The 20,877-nt window shown below is 37.8% G+C and overlaps 1 protein-coding gene across 1 annotated transcript in view; it reads right to left on the bottom strand.

Annotated features, from left to right (window-relative positions):
• Positions 1-2,307: 2,307 nt before the first annotated feature.
• The window catches only part of LOC103759258 (sodium/hydrogen exchanger 9), a 73,226-nt gene continuing 54,656 nt past the window's right edge, over positions 2,308-20,877 (bottom strand). The window contains exons 7-9 of the mRNA XM_018074813.2: positions 3,580-3,718; positions 2,636-2,741; positions 2,308-2,414 (exon numbers count right to left, since the gene is read on the bottom strand). Of these exons, the coding sequence (XP_017930302.2) occupies positions 2,308-2,414; positions 2,636-2,741; positions 3,580-3,718 (352 nt within the window). The remainder of the gene's footprint in view (positions 2,415-2,635; positions 2,742-3,579; positions 3,719-20,877) is intronic.

Below are 20,877 nucleotides of genomic sequence, written 5' to 3'. Positions count from 1 at the left end.
ACAAATTACAGCAAACAGACAGGAGCAGTGAACAGCAGAATAAATGCACTTTGTCAGCAGCACTAAAGGAAATGGAAGTTGGTGACATTTGTTCTTGCTATGTCCTAAACACAAAGGTAGCACAAAATTGCCCCAGTGAGAGACCAGATTTCTGGACTCATCCTGGGTACATCATCCATAATAAACTGCTTATTTATTTTTGGAGGAAAAGCTTTCCTACTAGGTAGACTGTGCTCTCCTCTGAGCCCTTGAATAAGAAGACAGGTGTCAGACACATCACAAAATGTTCAGATGAGAATTGCTGAAGGTGAGGAAACAACAGTAATTTATTATCACAAACTTTTCCCTTTATAATGTTCAGAAAACAAAGGGCTCTGAAAAACAGTAAATGAACGAAGAAGATGCTCTTCAACATTTTTTCCTTCAAGACCTATTTCTTTCTTGCCTTCATAGTGCAGATCTTTACCATGTAAAGATCAGAGGTGGTTGGCTGCAATTTTGATGCCTTTACACTGATAAATTCTATATGACTTTGCAGTATGCATTCACTGAATACATATGTGCAAGTAAATTCACATATACATTTGAGTGTATTTCTGCAGGTATATTTATCTCTTTTTATTTGAATATCTACTCATTTCAAACAGCTGTAGATAGAGTCTAAGTGAGGTGAACATTAAATGCTTGTGTACATCATGGAATCTTTCACAGACTAATGACTGAGTGATCATTTAAAATTTAGCAAATTTTGTTAATTACAAAACAAGAGAACAAGCAATTAATACATGCAAGATGTACTTTCCTCATTTATTTTGACAAGTGTTTAATTTAAATTATTTATGATTTTTTTTTATAGCCTACTAGTAAATACTCTGTAATGAAGTTTGAACATGAAAACAACTCTATTAACACTGACCTTACTCTAGTACTCTGTTATTACAGCTTTTTTCAGCAGTCAGGAATTATATACTTCAGGGCAAATGAGAAAATGCACAAATTAGTTTCTACTGTATAAGAATCAATTTATCATGCATATATCACAGCTTGATGATATAGCTATAAGATTAATAACCATAACATTAATTTATAATTTTACAGTTATCAGTATGACAATAATTGTGTAGTCATCCAGGATTTTTATGTTGATTTGCTGGTTCAGTCACATCTATTTTTCAACCAGGGTCAGGCCCATATACTATGTGTTATATATCACAGGATATCTTGAGGCAAAGGAATAAAATATTTTCTAAAATATTGGCCTGTACTACTCTCCATTTACAATTTATTTAAAAAATCTGCTAGTGGGCTCTACCACCTACTATACTCACACAAAAACAGTATAGGCCATTATTTCTAAATTATGAAACATTTCAATAATAGACTTCAAAAGACTCAGAATGATTGAAGAACTGGTATGGAAAGCATTATAAGAATAAAATTATTTTGCAATTACATTACTTAATAGCTACAGGGAAATAGTGATGTCTAGTGTTAATCCTTTGAAGTTCATTAAGAAGGAAGGAACAGAAAAAACACAATATCCAAGGAAAATGAAGTTCAGATGCCCCTCTTTTTATTCATTGGCCTGAAGATTTTGGCAGTAAGCAGGATGCAAAATTGTTTAATTAATAAGACAAGGATGCCAGAAGATGCAGATGTTGATACCCATTCAGACATAGTGCGATTGTGTGGCTGATATTAAAAAAGTAATATGCTAGTTCCAGACAACTCAGTAAAAATATAAAAATATAACTGTTGACTCCAAAAGGCTTTGAACAGTTTTGCAAACAGACAAGCATGGGCTGCATCATCACTCCATTAAGCAGTTTTCTTCCCCTGACTTTCCCTGACATTAGTTAGAGCACTAGATTTCAGGGGTGACGGCCTCAAAAACATTAAAACAATCAGGGCCATGCAACCTGTGTTCTCTTGAATTACACTATACAGTAGGCTGCTGTGTAGGTAAACAATTTTTGCCTAAACTCCTGTATACTCTTTAATGGAGGCCCTGGGTATGTAACTGACTGTGATCATATAATTTCTTTCCTGACATTAACGAAAAAATAACCAGATCACACATCTCTACCTGTCACTGGGACATGGCTGTGCCTCTCCTGTTGCTAAAGGTGTTCATGGAGGGGCACTGAACAAGATGACTTCTTTTTTTTTTTTTTTTTCTAAGTACAGAGGTGGATGCCACTGGCAATGTTGAGGATGGCCCTGTCCTCACTTTAGTCATTGATAATTGGGAAGAACAAAAAGGGACCAGGACATGCAGTGTGTGCAGAGGAACAAACAGTCTCACAGTCACATGCCACTGCATATTCGCTTCCTTGTACTTACTGTCATCTTTGGTCCTATAGCTGGGCAGAAAATAGTTGGATTAGTAGTGGGACTAATAGGGATGGGATAATCTAGGGAAGAAAGACTGAGAACTTGAGTCTGATCTAATATGTCTTTGTCTGGAAGAACTATTCAATGTCTCTTAATGTTCTTAAAGATGAAACAATCTTCAGTATAGCAATGGGCCTTTAGAAAATTTTTATGTGATGTCATGCCTAAAATAAACATGCATTTTACCCACACTAGAGGCATATTATAAAACTGCTTTTATTCAGTAAAATTCAACACTTACCTGTCAGCCCAGCGGCTTCTGCTGATAAGAAGGCACTCCAGGACAGGAGGAAAAATAGACCTGTCTCCAACATAGGAAACTCACACAGCTTTGTAAATTTTGTCAAGTGCTAAAAGATTACTAAGGAAAAATAAAAACAGTTTTGTAAGCTAAAATTGCTCCTGACCTGATAAAGGATAGAAGAAAGAAAGCTCCCCCACCATACTCATCTATACTAGTTGAATTCAGGAACAAATGCACAGTTTTTAAGTTATCTCAAAGAGGAAAATCTAGAACAGGTTTTGAAGTCAGCTATTTTAAGTGCTTTTGTGGAGTTTGAATTAATGCCTAGTTGTTTGCATTTGATATTCTTTTTCCCAGAAAAAAGAAGTAATTTTGTCCAGTTTTATAAGCTACCTGGCATTTGTTTACACTTGCATCCATGCAAGAAAGATGAAAATCACTTGTCTTTCTACAGTAGCATTTTACACAAAGAACTGTAAAACCCAAGAAAAAATGCAGGGCAACAGATAGACCTTTAATTTCTAGCTTAGGTAAACTGATGAAGTTGTCAGTCACACTGACATGTTGTAGTGTTTCCCTTGTATTTTTGTATAATTGCTGCTAGCTTGTAGTTCATAAATAAGTTACTGTATTTAATAAATTCATGTTTTGACTTCAAAACACTTTCTTTAAAATGCAACCATTTCCAAATAGTAAGATAAAGACCAGAGTCTTGCCTAATGTTCAAAAGAAATTTGAGCATAAAGTTCTTTGTGGGTTCTGACAAATAACATTTTCTGTCAATTTATGATTTGTCTGTTGGTTTGCAAAGACTTGAATCTAGAGTGAAAAGGTTCAGGCTTAAACTAAAAATGGTCAGTCTCAGATATCAGGTGTTTAATATCAGGTGTTTTTTCCAACATATATAAATTTTCTCTCTGAAAACAAACCATAAAGGATATTAAAGCTGTGACAACAGCATAAGAGGATCCCATGGCAAATGATCCAGCAAAGATCCCCAGGAAATTTCCCATTGACTGGAAGAAAGCCGCAGCATCAAAAGCATTAGGATTCTCCTTAGGACTGTAAATGGATATAGAGCTGAAAAGAAAACAAAAGGATAGGGGGGAGGGAAAGAAAAAGGAATAACAAACTCAATCACATTGTTACAATTTTAGAATCAATAATTGAAAATTAATATTTTTAGGGACTCAAAATGCAAACCAAAGCTTCTCTGGGCTAATAGCAGATGAGAGCAAAGCAGATGGAGACTGGGGACAACCAATTTATTTTCAAGGTGTCACACTGTAAATCAATAGTCTACTGCAAGTCAGTAACATTTGTATACTAGAAGTGCCATAAACAAGGCCAACTAAACATTAAAAGGTGATAGGTGTAGAAGAAAACTGCAGGGAAGATAGATAACTTTGAATTATTTATTGTCCATGTGTCTTCAGAGCAGTTACATATTCACAAATACTCGATAAGAAGTGCAGGTTTGTGGCTGAGGCTCAAATGGGGGACACAAATCACAGCAGGTACCAAACCTGCAGCAGCAATTTTGTCGTAAAGTAGTTCCCTTTTTGGTATAACCCTTCATAACTAGAGCTGAAGCCACATCAAGAGCTCAGCAATAGGAGACCTTGTGGGCAGGATGAATGTTGTCCCACAGAAAGAAACTGCTGCAGTTGTCAAAGGCCACCTCCTGTATCCCAGCCCCGAGTGCAGCCCTCATGAGTATTTTTGAAAAGGAAATGATGCCACTAAAGCAAATGGGCTGTGCATTAAATAATTTTTGAGAGTTTCAGGCTTGTTGTTTGTCACCAGTCAATTATTACCCAGAACACCAGTTACTCCTTGTATGAATGTCTTTTTTTCTTGTTGAAATGTTATATTTAACAGATGAAAAATTGCTCTAAGCCTCCTAAACTAATTAAGCAACACTTTAGATCTTTGTGTTCTGTTGCTTTGAGTACTGTAGGTCTTTTATGTTAGTTGTCAAAGAAAATGTACTGAGCTTGGCATTGGATTCCAGAATGCAGCTTGGATTGCTGGAAAATGATAAGTATTTTAAGCTTTAAAAATTTAGAAATTTAAAAAGTTGTAAGCATTTTAAGCTTTTGCATATTAAAAATGTGATTTTTGCAGTCTTTCACTTTGAAATAAGGCTTAGAGTTGAAGTTCTGCTTGAAGGATTTTTTAAATAGTTGCATTCAAATCACATGGAGATATGTGAAAACAGTTCTCATGCTTTCAGTCTGCAAAAAATGGCACAAGGTTTCTCAAGGCATATGGTGGAGCACCAATAATTATGAGGAATGAATACTCATCTACTACAACAGAAGTAACTAAGCCCTAAAATCTGCTCTCTCCAATTATGCTGATTAGCACCACTACAAAACTAGTGAGATTATTTGTGGTGGAAAGTACTATTGATGGAAGGATACAAAATATTATTAGCAGAGGAAATGCTAATCAGCAACATGTTGCTGTCCAAATTTTCAGTCCTTTTTCAACTGTGACTCTCTCAGACCAAGGGTCAGTTACAGTTCTTTGTTTCTCTTGCCTTCAGATTATTCCTGAAATGTTTTTCACCTCTGGCCTACTCAAAATGTATTGGTTTAGACCCCACATGAAATAAAGAACTATATTAAGCCACAGATGCATTCCCTAAACTGGCAGAATCCTATCAGCCGTGATACAGTCTGGTTAAAGTGTGATTTAGTAAGTGTATTTTGTGTTGTTAGGGAGGGCTTTGCTTTAGCTAATTATATAAAATTGGAACTATTTGGTAGTGTAACCAGAACTGTTAGATCTAAAGCTTGTGGGTCTGTCTTGACAGCAAAGCAGCCACTTTGCCCTCTGATGTTTGCCCCAAACAAGTATACAGAGACTTCAGCTGCTGTGCTGCTTGGCTTAGTGAATTATAAATCAGGACATGATCTTTTTTGCCATTGGTACTGCTGACAGCAATGAGTGGTGAATTCAGAGAGGTCAGCCTAGAATCGAGGAAAATGATTCTGTGACATTGATGGGCTTTGCCCATGGTAGGGATGCTCAGTAATAAAATGTAAAACAAAAAAATCTTGACACAGAGTGAAAGTTTAATAGTCTAATGTAAACTATAGTCATTAAATGACTTTTTATTAAGTATGCTAACATTAAAGGAAGAAAAGTCGACTTTATTAAGACCAATTAGGGTTCCAGTTTGCCCTCCAACTTAGCAATAGCTTTCAGGTATGAAGCAAACTAGAAGAAAGCATCCTATTCTTAATATAGTTATTTCAGGAACGAATATGAAGTGACTCATTCTCACTGGGAAATTTTTCTACTCAATACACCCTGAAACCCCAGGGTTTTTAAAAGCACCATAACACAGCACATGCTCATTGTCCTAACTGTGGTTCCTGGACTAAATCTTTCTAGAACTCGTGTTTCCCTGCAGCTCAAAGAGTATTTACTTCAGATTTTCACTTTGCATTATTCTCTATTAGACCCATTATTTATTTTTCTGAATATATTTCGTCTTTAACACTAACTTTTAACCCTTTCAACCATCCAAAATACACACTAATTTACCTGGCAGTTTTTCTATATCAGCTGTAATTTAGCAGAACAGGATTTTATCCTGTTTATTCCAGTACTTCCTGCCAAACCAATTATTTGGCGTAAAAACAAAATTGCAAAGTTTAACACTGGAGAGAGCCATAATTAAAATTATGGTTCCTCTACTCTTCTTCCTTTTCCTCAGAGAGCACTTCAAGAGGCGTGCTGGCATGACTTGCCATTTCTGCTCTCTGCTCTCTGTGCCTGCTACAAAAGGGGTTGATTGCAGTTCATTAATAAGCAGTGCGGGAGAGTTTGATACAAAATTTCAAACTGTGTTTAGTTTTTATAGGCTCTCTAATTGCTGAACTTGTTTAAGAAAAAAAAGAGTTTATTTCTGTAAATTGGTATCAGAGGTGGATTAAGGGAATGCATAAAATAAAAGCAGTAGAAAACCTTTTTCAGAGACTGATAAATGAACAGAATTAATGACAAAGACATGCTTTATCTGCCACCCACAATGAGATAGAATGGAAGGATAGTAATAAAAGATTTTTGTTGGATCCTCCCTGAATGCCCTATATATGTATCTCACAAACACCTGCCCCAGTCTCTACTATCTGTCTATATGTAAGTTTGGTAACCTCTCTCTCTCCTTCAGGTTGGAGTTAGAAATAATACTTAGCTTCCTTGATGGTTCTTATAAGGATTAGCCAGTATTTTCTATATTAGAAAGTTATTTAACAGAGGCCTTTTTATTTCCAGTTCTTCTGTGCTTCCTACACCAAACAACATTGGACAGGGTCAAGTGTTTTCACAGCTTTCAAGAGGGAAATCTAGGCAATATTTATTCATACAATAAATTGCAAGTTAGGGTGGTTGCTCTTGCTTGAAGCAGATAGAAGGACTGGCAGTTTGTGTCACTTGTACCACGCTAATTATTGCACTTCTTTCTTCCCCTCATCTGTTAAGATCACATTAGGATGAAAACTCAGCACAACAAGCACTTTCATTCTATGGACTTGTGCAGGGATCTCACAAAAAAGGTCTACATGAGAGGAGTGCTATTACAGTAGAAAGCATAGTTACATTTCCAGTTACATCTTAATTGATTCCTTTTTTACACCTTCAATTATTCTAAAGGATTTTCTTTTAACTAGTGGAAAAGATTCTTTTTCTTGATATAAGCCAAAGTGATGCAACATCTGCATCAGATGACTGTTAGAAAAAGGCAATATGCTGAAGAAAATACACTCAAGCATCAGAAGGAGAATGTTTGTAAACAGTAGAAATTTTCAAGTAGAATGATGTGGAATCAATTATTAGAAATAACCAGTAAACAGACTGTTTTATTCCTTTCTTCCTCCTTCTGTCTATTTGAACAACATGAAAACAAACAGCTAATTATCTTTGGACAGGAAGATTTCTTTCCACTTGCTAAATGAAAGGGCTTCCTTTAGCCCAGTGGCCTTCTTCCTATGTACCACTTTATCATGTAATACTGCACAGAAGAAAATTGGGAATAATGTGAAGAAAAAATACATGAAAATACAGAAAGGTCAGATGTTCCTTAAAATACCTTCATTGAATGAAGTGAGATCTCCCTCAGGTGATAAATAATTATAGAATTAAATGGCAATTTCATCAGCTGCTAATTAAGAAAAATAAAACAGGCCAGAAAAAAAGGCTTCTAGAGTTCAAGGTTATTTTTAAGAAGGAAAAAAGGTTGTTTTTCCTGACATTATAATTATATAGAAAAAGGTAGGTCACTATACTGTGTTAGAAAACTTGGATCTTTAAGAGAAGTGGATTGAACTGAACGATTTCTGTTCCCACACAACTTTTTTAACTATATAGTTTTCTTAAAAGTGTTAGAAGAAAGCTGAAAAGACAGAATTGTAATTTGCCCACAGTATAAGTGTTTGAGCTACAAGCTAGAAGTGAAAGCCCATGCAGACACCTACATCTTCTCTTGGCAAGTTTTAGGTTGGTAAAGCTTTCCAGACTTCCTCACAAAAGAGCTCCTCACACAGCAAGAGCAAGTAGATGAACTATAAAAATAAAAACAAATGAGGAGGTTTGGGACGTGAGTGTGCCAAGCCAACAAAAGCACGTATGAAGCAGGGAAGGTTTGAAGACAATTAAGGCAAAGCAGAGACAGATCAGTGTGGGAAGACTTTAGGCAGCCAATTGTAACAGTAGTTTGAGGCAAATACATGGAGATCCTCTAGATGAAAATTTCCAACAACAAACACTGTATTTTTCAGATGTGTTTAAAACAGTGATCAATAAGTAACGCAAATGCACAGAAGGTGCACTAAAAGAACACAGATGAATCTTTTGAACATCCTTCTGTATAAGGAAATCTATCTTTCTGGAATATATGCCTGATAATACTTGCATGTTTTTAGATATTTAAGGCTCCTGAAACATGGATTTCACAGAAATACACATATTAAGCTTTCTATTGATATGTGTGTAAGAGCTGCAAAAGATAAAGGTACTGGTGGTTGAATTGCTGCTGGAATGGCCAGTATTTGAACCTTCATTTTTCTGGATATCCAAAACTTTATTCTCCTTGGCAACACAGTACATCATGGGTTCTATTGACAGCCTGGTTTCAGCACACTGCTACGAGTACTATTGCTTTTAATTCTAGAAGAAGGTCTAGCAGTTGTTTTAGGAACTATTTTCTATCTTGGATTACACTCTGTTCCTTTTTCTCTGTGTCATGCTTTATTTGCTTCTTCTCTTTTCTGACCTTACTTTTGTTCCTTTGTAGGCTTTTCCAGACTCTATAAACTATTTACGGAACATTTCATTTTGATGACTTTAAACCACACTAGCACTTACTGTTGTTGTATATGAGATTTTAGTGTTTATGGAAACCTTTCTCCAAAGGGATTTGCTATCAGTTCAAAGGGACTAGCTGATGACATATGTCCAAGCATCCTTGCTGGAAAGGCAAAGCTATCACAGACCCTATGGAAAACCCCTTTTCCCATTTATCTGCATGAAAATAGGAAATCAAACTCTCTGCTAGATTTCCACTTAACATAAAAAATCATAGGTTTATTCTACTGACTCAGGCTCCTTTTTAGGTGACACAAAGCATTTTCGGAGCTGATATAACTGTGTAGCTTACTACAGTTGTCAACAGCATTACACAGCAGTTGCAGAATTTGAGTGACTCTGTGCCATCACTTGGGCAATCAGAAATCAGTTTAGCTCATCAGGAGTCATTTTTGGCAGCTGATGATAAATATTTTTTACACTGGTAACTATTTTCAGTTTTCTTCTGTGTTCAGGCCTGAACTGACACATGGCAGCAGTTTGTCAGAGAAAAGGACAAGTAGTTTGTGTCGTTCCAGGTAGATTTTCCCTAATGCAGATCTTAGTTCTCATCGACCCCCAAAATCGGGGACTGTAGAAAATCTGTCATTCTCCCTCCTCCTTCTCTGCCTCCCTACCCATTACCTTTAGGAAGCCTGCTCTACCTCCTTAGGGACCCTTGGAAACCATCTATTGTGGTGATCCCATTCTTGCCCTGAAAATTCCACCACCATTGCCTTAAAAGTACCTGGTAACTCACTCACCTTGATGGGGTTGAACCCAAATACTCTGGTGCCCAGGGAAAACCTCTGCAAGTCCCTCCTGACAGAGGTGCTGGACACCCCCCCTCCTTCTGATCCTGACCAGAACTCAGTCACTACAGACCTGTAGTCACTAAAGACACACAGACAGGAGGTGAGAGACCATAGTTTTGACAATGAGTAACGAGCTAACAGGGCTGCAGGCTGAGAGATTGAAATCTAAAGTCGTCTCTGATCTGGGGTGGAGCTTCTCTATCCCTGTGCATCTGAGAAATGGTATATGCTGTCATCTGTACAAGTATCTTAACTCCTCATTACTTTGTTCTAGGCAAACACCATCCTGTTTTTATCTTTGACAGAAAGAAAGCCTGGGTTTAAAATCTATGTAAAAGAAAACTAAGGCTTTAATAGTCAAATGTGTTTGCATATATCTGTGGCTCGGTGTTGTCATTCTCAAATGACTGCTATTGCTTCTAAATGTCTAATTTTCATAAATCTATTTGATCATACTCACTTCCCAGTGACAACTCTTTTCCTGTCCCATATCTTTGAGAGGAATGAAGCACATGAGCAGAAAGCAGATGGCTGATAGTGCGTCCCTATGACAGCACGTGCTGCATTCTGTTCTGTGCCTGACTGTCCTTATGAGCTGATGATATCAAAAAGCATATAAATTACACAGTTCTGTGCCTGAAAAAATGATCCTTTCCCATTTGGATATCACAACTGTAATCCAGCTCGCTGTTTAATTTCCATTCTTTTCAAACCTTGCATGGAGAGAAAAGGCCTGTGTATCTAGAGCAGCTTGAAGTCTATCCTCCCAGTTAGGGAGCTCTTAGTGGCTTCATCAACTGTGAAGATGTACATAGTGCTAAGAAAGTAGAAACAAAGAATCAATCAGCAAGGAACAGATAAAGATAAAAGTAAATTATTTTTGTGTTAATATGAAGAGCTGGATTTCTCCTCTTCCTTGCAGATCTATCTGCAATCACTGATGCTTTTGCAAAATGGAACTTACGAATTAGAACAGTACTGTAAAAAATACACATTTTTTTTTCTGCATAACAAACATGACTGTTAAAGGTGCAAACAACCAACCTTCTGAATTAACAAGAAACAATAAACAAGGAAAAATTTCTCCAGTCAGTATCTGGAGGAAAAAACAAATAGATTTCTATGTTATTTGAACCAAAACTGCTGCATCATGATAATTGTGCCACTAAGGGAATTAGATGTGCTGTATGTGTTAACACTACTGCTGATGCTTGTCTGTGAGTCTAAGCAATCTTTTTGCCTCCCTAACCCCAACATCTGAGTTGAGAGCGATCGTCCACTCCCAGCTCTCGCACTTCTAGACCCGACCATCTGAACTGGTAACATGATCTAAAGATTTGTATCTCTCTAATAATAGTGTGCAGCACTTACTTTCTTCATATACAGCCAGATTTTTATCTCCTATCAGCTTTACATTATTCTCCCTTATTATAGCATTCTTCACCTTTGTGTTGTCTTTCAATTCCTTGACTTGTGAGCCACTAGCCTTCAAAGTTACTTAGAACAGAGCTAATAAATATTTATCAGAAACCTTTACAGAACCTTCCCTTTACGTGACAGTTCTTACCATTAGTGCAGGGTGATGAGACCCTGGAGTAAGGATTTGCAGTGAAAATGATATATCACTCTTGAAAGACAAAAATCGAACCAGTGTGTAATTTCAAGTGTACTGTCAGCATAGGCAAGTTTAATGTGCTCTTGGAGGCCTAATTCGATCCACACCTCAGCTTTATTTGTGCAAAAGTGGCAAAACATGATACTATGGGACTTAATTTACTCTACACACACAGAGTACAAAGAATAGAACATCAGAGCACGCTAACGAGACACTGACTGATGTGTCCATAGAGGTAGGGAAGGTGATTACTGGAAGGATGGGTGATCTTAATTAACCCTCCCCCTTTGTACTAAAATTTCTGGGATAACTCCAGGATGAGAAAATGAAGCCTTTCAACTATCCTTGTCTTTTGCAGTGACTGTACTCTTGCAAACATATATGACATTTATCTACGTCAATTGGACTCTACCTCCCTGTTGATAAAATGATGTAGCCTGGTGGTTGCCTGCATGGAGTGTTAGGATGCTGCAGCATCAAAATTACTATGATTTGCTGTCATTCTGCTGCAGCTCTCTAGATGAGAAACTGCCTCAAATTACTGTCACAATGATGAGCATCTGAAGCAACTCCACTGATTCAACACAGTTGTTCTAGATTTACACTGGTGTTACAAGAAAGCAGAATATGACCCCAACACTTTAAGGGAGGTTTTAAGGAGCTTGGTTAGCCATGAAAAAATCCTTTGCCCTTGTGGGTAACTAGCAGAGATTAAGCTAAAACAGTTTGCGCTAAACCTTTATTGAGTAGTAATTTTCTCAGAATTATGCAACCCATGATTTTTCTCAGGAGCATTTTAAGATTGAAATAACAGAAAATGATGTATATTTTATGCCAGACAGTACTCCCTTCATTTAGGGTTTGACTCATCATCACAACACTGCAGAACTCACTACACCTGTGTGCTGTGTGAAATACCAGGGTTGAACAGCAGCCTTCCATTTGGAATAATAGCTGGTTCTCATCCTTCACAAATTCACAGTCCTGCTCACCTCACCCTCCTCCAGGGTTTAAATCAACTTGTCCCTGAGATTTAGCTGGTTAAACAGCACTACAGTACACTATAATTTTCCTTGAAATTCCCTTTAATGAATCTGAACAAATGGGTGGAGGGTCAATATCAGATTGCTTAGCTGATCAATGGAAGAACATTTACAGCAGGTTCTTATTTAATATTCAAAAAACTTTATTCTTCTGTGGCCTCTGCTTAGGAAGATCCTGAGGCTTGTGTGCAGAGGAGTACACTGGGAGACCTGATGCTGAGTGTAATTGATGAAGATAAGGTACAGTGAATCCCATAGAAATTAGAGTGAAAGGAGTAAGAAAGTCTGTTTAAAGTTTTTTTCTGTTTCAGTGTTCTCCCTCACTGCTGCCTAAGACTCTCTAATGTGTAATAAATAGGAAGAAATGTGATCCTCAGTATGTGTCCACAACATGATGTGTCATCCCTGTATAACCTGTGCATGCAAAACAGATTTTATCATAGCCAGAAAAGACATAAATAGGAAAAATCTACATTTCATGTAGCTTTTCAATATCTGGAGTACAGTTTGTCTATCTTGTACCCAGACCCTTGTGGAGATTTTTTTAAACAATATTAATGCTCTGAGAAATATTGTAAACAGATGCAAACAAAATGGGCCATGTGGTTTCTAATGCACCCAGACCATACCTTAGATGACCCTTCCTCAATCTTGACTTGCAGCAATGTAACCTCGAGGTCGGTGCCAAATGTCCCTCTTTAGCCACATTTTACGAGGGGAACACTTATCTCAGGTAACACAGTCCATTGCAGCTGACATGGAGGAAAGGAGAGTTCTCTTTGAACTGTTCTGTGTTATCATTGCAAGCTGCTTATGAATTTTTCCTTTGCATTAGACATTAACACTTCTCAAGGATGGGTCACATCATTTTTTCCCCCAGTGAAGACACACCCTGTGTACTCAGTCTGCTGGTCCTGTGCTTCAGTTGGGAACATAGCTAGTATGGGAATGGGATTTTCAAAGCTCGATAACCTTATTGATTTTTTTCATGTGCCCACCAGACAGATGATAATTTTTGCCTCTTGCTAATCTGGATTTGAGATGAGCCAGTAATCTAAAGAAGAAAATCTTTTTAATCTCCTGAGCTGTTCAATCCCACCTACATTTCATTATTGGAAATATTTTCTATATTTTAGAAAAAAATGAAACAGCTAGGGAAAAATGACTTGGGCATTGTCTGAATGAAATACTATCCTGATAACAAAGCTTCTCTCACAAATATTAGTTCCACTTCTATTGCTTTATAATAAATGGTTGCAGCTGTTGCCATGGCAATTTTCATTTTTAAAAATGTATCCCAGTGAAGACAAGAAATGCAGCTGTTGTTATGAGAAAGTCTAAAATAAATCCAGATGTGAATTGTATGCTCTAGTGTTGGCAGTAATAATGTCAGAAACAAAACATGTTACATGTTTTGTTTTCTTGATATACTGGAGCTGAGGGTGGGGATTTAGGGATATTCTGAATTGTAGGTCTCTGTTCCTGACCCAAATATTGCAAATGAACAGAATGAAATTTCACCTTAGGGAAAGGCACTTCTCTTGCCAGAAAAGCTGGTCAGCCTTGCATAGAGAATGTCAGTAATATTCCTGTAGGAGAAACATGGGCCTGAGGCTCTCCTCATTTATCCAAGCTCTGGCTGAAGTTTTAAAAATTCATATTGCCTATTGCTTGCTGCCTTACCAGTCTGTAGCCTGAAGTTCTTTAACATCTCTGCTATACCTTTAAAGTTAGAACATTAAAACAAAATTACTGGGCAGTGTCTGCAAAGAAAGTGTAATCCAACAAGTCCCAACTTGTACTAATAACAATCCACTGGAAAAATCCAGTGTGTGCTCAGAAAGTATAGTATGTTTAAGTCTCTTTAGAGAAAAAGCTATTTAAAGATAGATTTTTTGAGAAGGTGATAGAGGAATAGATCCAGACTTATTTCAAAGTGAAAAAAAGAGTTTGGAATTATCTCTCTAGTAAATGCTGACTGGAAAGCAATTGCACAAAGCATGAGAAAGAGAGGTGTTTGGAGGCAGACTGTGTAGTCTGTCAGAGGCTGGGACTTGGGTAGGATGGCAGATGGGCTGAAAGGTGGCTTTGCATCTGTCTTGTACCTTTTCTCCTTGCCTGGGAGCTGTAAAAGGCTGCTCTGGCTGAAGCCATTCTGAACTGTCATGAGCTACCCACAGCCTCAGGGGTTCATTTCAGCAGCTTGGGGCTGCTGGGAGCAGAGATGTGGCAGCTCAACCTTGTGGAAGTTGTTTTCCTCAAGCCTTAAGTCAGTGGTGATTATGACACCTGCCAATACCCTTTACTCCAGGGGATTACTCATGGTAAAATAAAATAAAGAGAAGGAATCACCACTTAGCCAGTGAAGTTGATGTGGATAGAATTTCAGCCCCAAATTCTAAGGCAATCAAAATACTAAAACATTCTCTTTATCTTTGAAGATTATAGCAAGAAGAGATAACCAGAAAACACACACACATTCACACACTCATTCTATAGCTCTGACTTCCATCTTTGGGGACTTTATACTCAAAACACCTGGAAGTCTGTATTTTTTTATCCTTGGTGCAGAAGTTTCAAATGATAAGTCAACTTTAAGCCTTGCTGCATAAACACATGCTACTTAAAGAATAATTTAAAAGCTAATGAAAAATCTTGAAAATAATCTGGATAACAAAATCCTAACCCTAACCCTGCAATTTCCTGAATATAAATCACCTAATCAAAGAGACCTTATACAAATATACTGGATGGGAGTTCTTACTTTGATAAGAATCCATTATTCATAAGTGCATATGCTAAGGTTTTGAACACACAACTGCCAGCTGATCATGAACTACTTATCAATGATAAGATTAAAAGAGTTAAGGACCACCTTCCTTTGTTTAAAATTAAGGTATATGCCGTTGGCCTATCCAATGCACTGTGGAAAATCTCACAAAAATGATAGGCAGTCAAACAGACAATTTTTCCTTCTGACTTTTTAAAGACTCCATTGACTTTTGGATAAATATTTAGTATAACACATTAATTTCCACCACTTAGTTTAAAAATAAATACTTTCCCTAGACAGGCAGTTCTATGAGGCTTAAACACAGCTATTAATAAGATGAAAATAATTCTGCCTAGCTTCATTACCCTCATAATTACTAGAATGTAGGAGTCTTGGCTCAGAAACTTTTGCATTCACCTCACTCTATCATTGCAGAGAAAACACTCTCCTAGCTATGGGCTGAGTCCTGCTAGTGCTACAAATAGAATGTAAAACTGAACACTCTAAAACGAGAGTTTAGAAATACCTTTAACATTACTCTCTAGGAATAAAAATGCTGTAATAAAGAAGATATACATTGTTAGATGGTTCAGGAGGCTGACACATTTTCTTTAGGAATATTTTCATCTAGCTGTAACCCTCTCCCAGTGTGTCTGAGGCAGGGCACAGCACCCTGCTTGGCATTCTATTATTCTCATTTCTCTCGCTCTCTTTTCTGGTTGTGCTTGCTACAGATCAGTAGAACAATGTAGAAAGAAAGAACTCGTTGATTTCTTTTAAATGAAAATAAAGTAAACATTAAATGAATGGGGATACAAACTGAAAATGCTTTAATTTTGAAAATTATTTCATTTTTGTGAGATTTTGTAATGGAGAAATTACTAAGGGGAAAAATATGAATATCAGTTTACTCAGTGTATTGTTGGGATGCTACTTTGTTCAAAGTTTTAATTATATTTAAACCTTGCTTTTCAAAATCCAAATTCTAATGTCACTAGGTCTCCCCAGAAATGTGGTGGATGTTCATTAGGAATTCAAATAACATACACATATGCATATTACGTTCAGCATATGTAGATCATTATAATTAGCAATTAGTTAGGGAAAATCTAAGTACCTAATGCATTAAGAGCAATCTGATAAAAGGCCTGGGCTTCTTTCTTTGGTACAGTGGTCTTTACAGGAAATGTTCATAAGTCCCATTGCCCTCAACACAGTAGAAATGAAGAAGCATTGTCAGATTATCCTCTCTCAGGGCCACTTGCACAACTGCTGCCCTGAGTGTTTCCTCTCTTTCAGTTATAGCTTGTGACTTTGCCAAAATGCCACCATTGAGGCTACATTTCCTTGTTGCATTTGCAATTTCCATGAAGACCTTTTTTTTTTTTTGCATTTTGCAGACCCAGTAAAGAGAGAACACATTTGTGCTTATCTTGGACAGAAACCTCACAGCCACATAATTACAAGGCTTTCTCACTGAACCACTTTGAAATTCAGACTTGTCATTTCTAAAGGGAGGAAAGAGGAAATTACCCATCTGTTACTTACACATCTTTCAAAATGTGAAAATGTGGCAAAATTGTGCAAATCTTTAAGGTTTCTAAAATGTTTAGATGACAAATCTCAGTGGAGATCTGATAAACTTCATCAACTAAAACAATCTGATAAGATCTCATCTGTATTAGGCCTGTGCCATCTAAAACATATGTTTTTTTCCTGCAATTGCTGCTCCCCAAACTCTGCCAGCTGCTGTGTCCCCAGACTTCAGAACCATCACATCTCTCTCTCTTGTCCTCATCACCTCCTCTGTTTGTCCCAACATAGTCAGAAGGGTAGCAGAAATGAAGTCAGGGTATCTCTTGGCTTTAGGGAATGCAGGAGATTGGTTTAAGAGTTTTCACTCTTAGCTTATTTCTAGAAATAATTTCTTTCCATCTCAGATGGGAGAGCTGAGGTCTGGTGACTGCAGCAGAAGTGCAGGAGGTCAAGCAATTCAGGGAAATGGGTAGAGCAAGACAGAGATTGTGAACAGACAAAGGAGAGAGAAAGAATGAGATTGTGACCAATATAAAAGGCCTATAACCATTGAAATAAATTCTAAGAAAAGATATTTGCTGAGTCTCGTGGTTTAAGTAGCTGTGAAATGCAGTAGCTAGAGGCATGCAGTCTCTTCTGCTGTGCCTGGCACTGAGGGAAGGCAGCTGTATGCTACTGTTATCAATTATTCTCTTTGCTCAAGTGACAAAAGTATATCCTGAAAACATTAAAGTTCCTAATCCAAAAGGTGAAACATGCACACTGAAAATAATGTCTTGGGTATGGAGAGAGGGGGGTTTCTGTGTATGAAAAAAATAAACTTAAAAATTACATTTGGTTAAAATGTTTACAAAAGGTGCCTCTCAACTCCTCTTCAGTAAGATATGAAAATCTTGGGGCATTATGTAAATTTTGAGTACTTGATAACATTTGCGTTATCTTGACGTGCTTTATGGATAATCCCCCATATATCCAGAAGTGTATATACATATATATGCACATACACACATGCAAAAGAATTTTGTGGAGAATTTTGTCAGTTCTAACAGAATCAGTAGCTTAAGGATGTGAGTCTTGAAAGATCAAGGCTTGCAGTGGGAAGCAGTTTTGTTTTTTAGTAAAACAAAAAAAGGCTTAGAGCAGGTCAGAATGATGAAATTCCAATTGAACTGTAGCACACAGCTTCTGGAGGAGTTCACAGAGGGATCATGAGAGACTTCAGTCTTTCCTTGTGTTCCTGGGTAGCCACTGAAAACATGCAGTCCATTCTAGGAACAGGTTCCTTTCATTTAATCACAACCTGATCTCCAAAGAATAACAGAATTTTTACAGAGTTTATCCTGTTGTCACAAATCCTCTGCCTCTTTGAGATAGCTGTGCTCTTCAATACTGTGTTTCTGGAAAGGATTTGGGCAGTGAATAGGTATTGGTGGGTACCCAGCAAATGAAATGGCAGGCTCTCCCCACCTTTCCAATACACACTCCTCCTCTCTCTTCCCTGCCAGGAGACTTGAAAAATATGTTGATCTACTGCAAGAACCAGACAGACTCTTATGTACAGTATCTCATCCAGAGAGGATGAAATGAGCTTTCTTTTGGAACCTTTCAAGGGAAATAGTATCATATTATCATTTTAAACTAAAAGGGAGTTGTCTCTGTAAGTAGAATTAGATTCTGTATGAAATTATCTTGGTCTCAGAAAAATCTGTCTTATTCACTAGAGAAAGGTTATTTGGACAAGAAAAAACATCTGGAAGAGCTCACAAAACAAGCTGACTCATCCCAGGCTGTACTTCAGTTCTGAAGAGTTCCCAATAGGTCTTTGAAATGAAGAAGCTTTGATGCCAGTTCGGTCATTTGTACAGAAAATATGTCTAAATAATTGCCCCTTAGATGTGATTTGCAAGGACTGCAAGCAGTGTTCTTAATTCTGATCTTAAATCTTATCAGTCTGATTGTGTATCAGTGGACAGAGATACCTGCAGCTAGCCTGATTTGATTGGGTGTGACAAGTACAGACATTCCCAGCTGATTTGAGCTAAGCTACATTTCTATACATCCCTGAGGGCACTCTCTATAACATTACTCACTGAAATATATTCTAGTTTAGCAGAATGCGACTGAAGGCTGCCTATTCAAATAAATTGCACAAACAATCCAGACCCAATTAGGTAACTGTGGTGGGCTGACCCTGGATGGATGACGGGTGCCCAGCCAGCCACTCTCACTCTCCCCTCCTCAGCAGGATGGGGTGGGGGGAACAAAATAAAATGGAAAAAAACTCACGGGTCGAGATAAAGGCAGATTAATAAAGCAAAAGCTGTGTGTGGAAGCAAAAGAAAACAAAATATTTATTCTCTACTTCCCATCAGTAGGTGATGCGCAGCCACTTCCCGGGAAGCAGAGCATGTGTATCTGTAGCAAGTACGTGTAGCAGTTGCTCTGGAAGATAAACACAGTAACAAAAGCCTCCCCTGCCCCCTTCCTCCTTTCTCTGGGCTGTTCCTGCCCAGCTCGTCATGTGTGTGGAATATCCCTTTGGTCAGTTGGGGTCAGCTGTCCTGGCTGTGTGCTCTCCCAAGACTTTGCCCACTCCAGCAGAGGGGTAGGATGCTGGGGAGGCAGCTCTGGCACTGTGCCAGCTCTGCTCAGCTGCAGCCAAAACACTGCTGTGCTATCAACACCTCTCTGGTACCAACACAAAGCCCAGCACTGGGAGGGCTCTGTGGGGAGAATGAACTGCAGCTCAGGCAGAGCCAATACAGCAGCGAGTAAGACCTTTAGTGTGTATTAAGTACATATGAAGTAAAATTTTGATGTGGCGCTAATTTTGGAAAAAGGGATATGAAATATGAAATGTGAAAAAATATAATAAGGAGAATTACCTCCTGAAAACATTCTGAGTTTCCATTTTCATGCTGAAATTCCAGCTTTAACAAGCATTACAGAAATTCAATAACATTCCCCCCCCTGATTTAAGCATAACTCTGGCCTTTACTGTAAGGCTTATGGAGAAAAAAGAAAGGAAGATTTATTAAAAAATGACACAAACATTTTATGTGGGATTTCCTCTATTCTGGGAAAGAAGCTCTTTTAAAGTTCCTGCTAATAGCAAGTTTGGTTAGTTTCCCAGTGCTCACATCTCCTGTTCCAGATGGTCAGTGACGTGAAACTCTAATTATCATCAACAAAATAAGCTGGGACTAAACCCTTCCTCAAAGGTAAAAAGAGCAGATGGACAACCATAATTTCATTATTATAGAAATAATAGAGGGAAAGGATTCCTCATCCACCTTTTGAAATCACTCACTAGCTCATTGCACAATTAACTCCTTGCTCTATTAATTTATAAATTACTCTGTTATTTGACTGGTTGAATGGCTGCTTGGTATATAAGCCTTTCCAACAATATGGGGAATAGTAGCCAAATTCATCTTGTCTAAGGGGAACGAGTAACTGAAATGTTTGGGCTGAGCTTCCATCCTTGCCTGCTTTCAGGTTTTCAGGTGGTTCTATTTTATTCTCTTCCACAGTGTTACAGACGTCCTTCCTTAGGAATCTTAGTGGGAATAAAATTACAAATAGTATTTATCTGGAATGAGGCGAGGACTTTATCCAGAGATACAGCCAGTCATTCATGTAGCATTGTAGCTCACAGGCATTGAAATCCCTAAATCTTTGGTAAAGATTCAAGGTCATGCCAGTCAGTACCATGGAACAACTCTCCCTATGCCTGGTTGGGTTCCAGTGCTGGTCTCACTTTGAGCTGTGATTTCTAGGTTGGATTTTGCAAAGGCAACCCCTATCTAAGCTTGCCACTGCTCAAACTGAGCTCATACAGGCCTCAGTTCCTGCAGGTCTGCCAAACTAGTTAACATAAAGACAGCTACAAAGAAAAGGTCTGGGGGCAACCCCTTGTATTTCTGGTAGAATCTCATTCCTTTTCTAAATTCAGACTCACTACTTGATTGCAGCCTATCACTCTTTAGAACTGGCTGTCCTAACTCCTATTCTGTTGCCAGTTTCTTTACAGTTCAGGAGCAGATTTTGATGTTCTGCTTAAGGATTTCAACATAGATATTTACAAGAAATCAAGATTA

The sequence above is a fragment of the Manacus vitellinus genome, unplaced genomic scaffold, assembly GCF_001715985.3.
Source record: "Manacus vitellinus isolate BGI_N305 unplaced genomic scaffold, ASM171598v3 scaffold_29_pilon, whole genome shotgun sequence".
Taxonomy (NCBI): Eukaryota; Metazoa; Chordata; class Aves; order Passeriformes; family Pipridae; genus Manacus; species Manacus vitellinus.
Note: the sequence above shows the minus strand (reverse complement) of the source record. Positions and strands in the feature narration are given on the sequence as shown.